This window comes from Nicotiana sylvestris, chromosome 11, assembly GCF_000393655.2.
Source record: "Nicotiana sylvestris chromosome 11, ASM39365v2, whole genome shotgun sequence".
Lineage (NCBI taxonomy): Eukaryota > Viridiplantae > Streptophyta > Magnoliopsida > Solanales > Solanaceae > Nicotiana > Nicotiana sylvestris.
The window spans coordinates 91,707,082-91,714,220 of NC_091067.1; the positions used below are offsets into that span (position 1 = coordinate 91,707,082).

The 7,139-nt window shown below is 32.9% G+C and overlaps 1 protein-coding gene across 1 annotated transcript; it reads right to left on the reverse strand.

The window, feature by feature from the left end:
• Positions 1-237: 237 nt before the first annotated feature.
• LOC104227020 (glutamate decarboxylase 4) lies at positions 238-5,646 on the reverse strand. Its single transcript, XM_009779150.2, has 7 exons — positions 5,488-5,646; positions 4,832-5,036; positions 3,381-3,581; positions 2,602-2,816; positions 1,379-1,632; positions 1,015-1,067; positions 238-898 (listed from the first exon to the last, which is right to left on the reverse strand). The coding sequence occupies exons 1-7, from the start codon at positions 5,571-5,573 to the stop codon at positions 437-439; spliced, it is 1,476 nt and encodes a 491-aa protein (XP_009777452.1). The 5' UTR covers positions 5,574-5,646; the 3' UTR covers positions 238-436.
• Positions 5,647-7,139: the final 1,493 nt, after the last annotated feature.

The window sequence follows — 7,139 nt, forward strand, 5'->3', positions numbered from 1 at the left end:
ATAAATAAGAGTTTTTTTTTACCTAAAAAGTGAAATAGAAAAATCTACAAAGGTATTATTGACTTGTTATATTCTGAAGAAGATTGTTTGCATTTTTCCAATTTGAATACGGGCAATATCTTCTTCAAGAAAAGTCGTTCTCACCCCCTCAAATTTTGTTTCTTCAAATTTTGATTATTTCTAACACAAAGAACTAAAGGATCAAAAGTCCCATAAACATAATAAAAAGTGGTGTAATAATAATAAACATAAAATAAATTGAATAGAACAAAAACGAACTTCAAAGAAGAAGTTCCCATTACATTAAAAATTTGATACTGTCATCATTCTGATGAAAATTCTTTTGTTTTTCAACAAAATTTAGGAGGAAAGATAACCAAAAAAAAAAAAAAAGGAAACTCATAGTTTTGTTACTTATTCCTTCAACAATCCTTCTCTAGCAAACAAGTGCTTTCCTAGCTAAAACAAACTTCTTCCAATAATTGGTAACTTCCCTTTGAACTTCAAGTTCAGATTTCTTTCCATTCTTGACCAGCTTCACCTCCTCTAATTTGGCGCTCAGCCTAGCTGGAAGTGTGTCCAGCTCGTGGAGGACCTTGACGATGTCGAGGACGAGACGCTCTGCTAGGGTTCGCGAGAAGTCCTCCCGGATCACCACACGAAGCACCGTGACGTGTTGGGCGTCAGCGGGCATCGTGTAGGCTGGGACAATCCACCCAAACCTACGGAGTGTCTCGGACACCTCGAACTCATTGTGACGGCTATTGTCCTTGAGGGAAAAGGCCACCAAAGGGACACCTTCATCTTTCGAGACTATGTTGAAACGTCCTGTTTTTTCAAGTCCTTCCCTTAGCACAATGGCGTTTTCGCGACAGTTCTCCATTACATTTCGGTATCCCTGTAATTCATAAAAGTTGATTTAATCCGGTTATCCATTTCATATTCATGAGTCACAAGCTTAATTTTCTTTTTCTTTTTCAATATAATGTCACATGAGTCATTTTTGGGGGTTACCTCATAGCCCAAACGGATTAGCTGATAATATTGAGCAATGACTTGACTTGAACCTACATTTACATGTACAAATATATCATTGAACAAATAATAATAACTCTAATAACATCGTACCGTAATCTTTTTATTTAAAAAAAGAATGACAAAGTTTGAAGTATGAGGATATAACGGTCTAACTTCGATATGAATAGGGACATCGATGACATCGTTTGAAATAAAGTTTGTAACATACTCAGAGGCTACATTATTATAGATTTCAAGTTTTATTAAAAAATATGTTCGAGAAAGGCATAATCAAATAAAAAAGTGCCATAAATATTCTTCAAAATTCATACAAAATAAGACGAAGAAAGTAGTAATTTACCTTTGGAGAAATTGAGAGTAAAGGTGGGCTGATCAGCTCCAAGATAGTTGATGTGGAAAATGAGTTCTTCAGGCAAATCTTGTTTGGTCCTCCAAATAACCCAACCAATACCAGCATAGACAAGCCCATACTTGTGCCCACTCACATTTATGCTCTTCACTAAGGGAAGCCTAAAGTCCCACTCCAACTCTGGGTAGAGGAATGGTGCAATGAATCCACCACTTGCTGCATCCACATGAATCGGTGTGTTCCATCTGCCAAAAAGAAAAGAAAAAATCATAAAAAAAAATTGTTTATTCTTTCTTGTTGTAAAAATAATTTTTACCTTTTCCATATATAGTGTAGACAGCCCTTTTTTTTTGTTTTTTTTTGTTTTCTAGTGGAGGTCGAGAATTAGGGTTGAAGGTTGACAGTTAGTAGTGTATTCATCCTAGGCTTACTAGTAGTACTAGGACTATTGTTGTGTTATCTTTTTCATGATTCTTTATTATTACATGTTGTGTCATTCGTGCACGTTACCTTAATGTATTGTTGTTACTATTGTTTGCTACTTGTTGCATTATCTCCATTGTGCCTTGAGCCGAGGGCCTCCTTATTTTTATGAAGTAGAAATAAGGTATGCGAACACACTATCCTTTCAAGACCCCATTTATGAAAATACACTGAATTCGTTGTTGTTGTTGTATATGTAAGTACATACTAGAATAGTTAATACTTTGTGTTAACAATCTTTGTTAATAAAACTTGTACTGCCTCCGTCCTACTTTATGTGGTATTGTTTGACCGCAGATAGAATTTAAAAAAGAAAGAAAGATTTCTAAAATTTATGTTCAAACAAATGATATATATTGGTACGACGATAAATCACCTTATTAAAAATAAAAATATTACTCCCTCTATTTCAATTTATGTGAATTTATTTATTTATTAATCCGTGCCAAAAAGAGTGATCTCTTTCCTTATTTGAAAACAATTTTCCTTTATGCAACGTTTTATAACAACAAAAAGTATATATATATATATATATATATATATATATATATATATATATATATATATATGTCTCATTTTACACCATAAATTCAAAAGTCTTTTCTCTTTCCTTAAACTTCATGCTCAGACAAATGGTTTCACATAAATTAAAACGGAGGGAGTATTTTATTAATAGATTAAAAAGAAAAATATGAGAGAGTAACAATTATTAGAGGGTAGATCTACTTTACCCAGTTTGCTTGTTCTTTTCAATGAGAAGATCATTCAAGAGCTTGACATCTTCAAATTCTCCATTAAGAGTTGAACCCAAGATTGCAGCAACACAAATAGTGTTCTCATCAACCATCTCTACAGCCTTGACTGGGTCCATTACATAGTACCCTTCCCTTAGCTTCACTTCTTTCAGTTCCACTTCAAAATAGTTAGCAAATTTCTCCCAGCACACCTAAAAAATAGGCACACTAAAATATAACATGTTCTTGAAATGTTTGTGTGCATTCTAGGTGCTGGTCAAGTGCATTTTCCTCGAGTTATATATTTTTTAATTTTTTTTTTTTAAAAAAAAATAAGAACATATACTTCCTTTGTTTCAATTAATATAGCATAATTTGACTGGGCATAGAATTTAGACAATAAATAAAAAATTTAAAATTTATGATCTTCAATATGTTATAATATTTGTGTGACAGTAAAACTTTTGAAACTTATAGTCTAAATATGCTATACGCCCTAAGATTCCTTTTACTTGTCATGTTTGTCTTTTCCACACCTTTTAAATAAACATTAATTAAAAGTGTAATTTTGACTTAATTATTCTTAAATTTCGATTAAATACGCATTTATTAGAGTAAGGGTAAAGGTGAAAAATACTACAACTAATTGATTCTATCTTGATTTTTCAAAATAATAAATATTTGAGACTAATTATTTTATAAAATCTTGTTATTAAAGATAAAAGAATAAGTTCAAATAAAAATTTTGCCATATATAAAAAGGAGGAATAGGATACCTGAACATTGGCACCGGTGACAATGTTGGGCTTATCATAAGGTTTTCCCTCAGCTTTGCGTTTGTTTTGCCAAATTCTCTTGAATGCAAGCCCTGCTAGCATTATAGCCTCCGATGAACCAACTGTTCCCACTCCAATTGCTGTCTCCTTCTCTTCCAATGGCGCGTTGAATAAACGTGCTATCATGTTCACGCACCGATTCTGCAATTTATTTATTTATTCAAATGTCGAGCTTTTGATAATAATAATAAAACAAATAAACTAAAGTAATTAGTGTCCTAATAAACTAATTCATTGATTATTGGTCAGCAGTGTTTTCTTTTCTTTTTTCCCCCCATTTTACTTATGTCATATAATATATACAAAGATAAATGATCTGAAATTGCTTCCTTTTTCATTCTTCCATCATGTTCAGAGAAGCTATCCTATCTTATCAGGAGTATTAATTTGTTAATGAAAATTGAAGGAGCATTTCTTTATTTTTCCCCTAGAATATCATTTGGATAGTAAAAGGCAGTAATACTGCATTAATATTCTGAATTCTAAATTGCAAAAGTGAGGTGATTAAATCAGGAACGTGAATAAATAGAATAAACAAGGGAGGCCCTTGCTTTAGATATTACGAGAAAAAAAAAAGACAGTTCGATGCACTAAGCTTCCATTATGTGCGACGTCCGGGGAATGGCCGGATCACAAAGGTCTATCGTACGCAGTCTTACCCTACATTTCTGCAAGAGGCTTTAGATATTACGAAGTACTACCAAATATGGATGGCGAAAAGATTATTCCAAAACCAAAGGCCGTCAGTTTTTCCGCGTTTTGGGTCAAACTTATAAAATGCCATCGTAAGTTCTGTTATTGACACTTTGACCCCACTTTTAAACCTTTTTCTTATCAATAACTACATGATTTGGATACCAGGGAAAGGAAAAGAAGAAGAAAACACAGAAAACAAAGACTAGCAAGGAAACCCGTCGCTTTTAGACGCTGATCATAGTTGAAAGAGAGAAGAATCATGTTCTTTATTCAACTTTCTCTTGTTTTCTCTCAAAATCAAACAAAAGGAAAGAAAATCACGGGACTCTTTCTTCCATCTATTGTTTATTTAGGAGGATTCAATTGAACCACTTACGCTGAAAAACTGTATTATATATATAGATGAATTTCTTTATCTTAATCTATATATACATAAATTATTGAATTCCTAGGCACAATTATTGACGGAGCTACATGTACTCAAAAAATTAATGGCATTTGATGGCCCTTCGTCAAAAAATTATACTGTGTAGCTAGGTGATTTGTTTAAATATGTATATATACTACATATTAATACTCTTTGGCTATTTCGTGGGTTTATTTTTACCCCCTTAGTGAAAATCCTGCATGTTTAGGAAGAGAAAAACACACACACAAATCATATTGTATTGAGAGGAGAAGAGAAGAGAAATTGCCTGAAGCTCAGTGGTAACAGGGTATTCATCCATGTCAACATAGTTCTTGTTAATGGAGTCCATCATAAGCTTATCACACTCTGGCTCCATCCATGTTGTCACAAATGAAGCCAAGTTCAGCCTTGGATTCCCATCAAGCATCAACTCGTCGTTAATTATTTGGAATGCTGCCTCTTTTGGTATCGAATTCTCCGACATCTCAAACCTAAATACACAAATATATTACTTAGTACTAAAAGAGATTAAACATGAAAATTTTAATTTACAATTTTTGGAGCTAAGAAAATATAAAACATTCTGAATTAATGCACGTGAAGTAACAACCAGACAGCTTTACTAAGCGATCGAGCAACAGAGTAATTTGCACATGTTTAGTAACAGAGATAGTCATGTCGATCGCCCGACATGTTTGTAAAATATTTCTTATATATGTGCATAGACATATTTTTTTTTTCTTCTAAAAACCAATATGCATATATACAAAATAGCCTTACACCGTTTGAAAATAGTAAATAATGAATATGATTTGAGATACGAAATAAAGTTTTAAACCCAATATAGTTCTAGATCAAGATAAATAATAAATAGACTGATATTTGCTTGTGCAAAATTCTAAGTATGCAACCACACATATTGTGTAATTAGTAAGACGTTACCTTGGAAGGGAAGTTCGAACATAGCGAGAGGCAAAAGTGGAATGTACAGAAACGTCCGACTCAGAGGAGGTTTTCGAGAGAACCATTTTGGGAAAAATGAACAAGAAAAACTAGAAAGAATTAAGAGGGGAAAATTATGACTTAGTTCTTTGGTAATTGCTTGGGGGGAAAGGGAGAAAGGCATTTGGGTATTTATACTTGTCCAATAGGTGACTTTCTTGGAATGCAATTCAACGGCGTAAGTATGGAAACAGTCCTTGGAATCTTGCTTTTGGTGCTAATTATAGAATATAGGCATCTTTGTGAGGAACGTGGAAATTGACCTTGTCTACTTTAGAAATATGGAAACACAAATACCCGTGTTGACCATGTTGTGCTTGACTTGAATTATTATTATTATTATTATTATTATTATTATTAGGCAAAGTCCAACAAATATTTTCAACTAATATGTTCGTCCATTGAACAAAATGCAAAGTTCTTTAGAGAGAAATGACGTAAAAATTGTACGGACGTCCTATTTGGTCGCCCCCATTTAACCTATACCCATTTTTTTTAAAACTTTTAATTTGTACCTACTTTTTAAATAACTTCAGTCCTCTTTCTCCTCGCTTTTCTCCTACTTCTTTTTCTTCTTCTTTCTTTCTTTCTTTCTTTCTTTCTTCGTTCTCATCGTCCAATTCTCTTCTGTCTTCTCCTTGTCGTCAAATCGATATAAAAGAAACAATTTGATCTAGAAGTTGATAGCATAACATAATGCGGCTGTACTACAAATCTTTTAATAGAACAATTTATGTAATTCTTGTTTTTCCTTTCTTCAGTGAGTTGAACAACGAGGAGATGGTTTAGAGTAATGCACATGCTCACTCTTGAATGCAGAGTTTTAATAGAATTCAAAGGTTGACGAGGCACAAAGTTTGTTTCCTGTCTAACAAACATTTAAAAATTTGCTTCTCAATAATTTAACAACTAAAAGCATAAGCACCGGATAGATACAAAACAAAAACTTCAGCTCTAGAGCTGAAGTTCGACAATTCCAAAATAAAAACTTCAGCTCTAGAGCTGAAGTTCGCCAGTTACAAAACAAAAACTTCAGTTCTAGAGCTGAAGTTCGCCAATTACAAAAACAAAAACTTCAGCGCTCTAGAGCTGAAGTTCGCCAGTTACAAAACAAAAACTTCAGCTCTAGAGCTGAATTTCAGGTCCGGCTACTAGAATGCTGAAGTTTTGCGTGATTGCCTTTGTTACTTCAGCCTCGTATGCTGAAGTTATGCGATAAAGCGGGTACGCTTGTAATTTTTTTTTTTCGCAAAGCGGGCACAAGTTAAAACGTGACACAAAAAGCGAGTATATATGCAATTGCCCCGAGAAATGACAATTTTTCAAAGGCTTATAGTAAAATAAAACACACCTTTTTTTTTCAACAATTCGAAAACATTTTCCGTAAACTTGGTTTATGAAACTTTTTTGAAGTTTTTGCAGAATTTTTTTTAGATTTTAAAACTCAGTGTTTTAAATCACTCGAAACCTCCAAAAAATTAGTTTTTCAATTTTTTTAAATATTTGAAATATGAGTTTGAAAATATTTTTAAAATAGAATTACTTTTCCTTCTTCTTTTTTTTCCTGCAAAAACTTATGAGACGAACACTAT

What these genes read in the sequence shown, in the direction of transcription:
- LOC104227020 (XM_009779150.2), bottom strand. Translation starts at nt 5,573, where the DNA reads ATGGTTCTCTCGAAAACCTCCTCTGAGTCGGACGTTTCTGTACATTCC. An exon ending in GAAAAGAACAAGCAAACTGG is followed by an intron (nt 1,633 to 2,601) that starts GTAAAGTAGATC and finishes TCTTTTTGGCAG; the next exon opens with ATGGAACACACCGATTCATG. An exon ending in TAATCCGTTTGGGCTATGAG is followed by an intron (nt 899 to 1,014) that starts GTAACCCCCAAA and finishes TATGAATTACAG; the next exon opens with GGATACCGAAATGTAATGGA.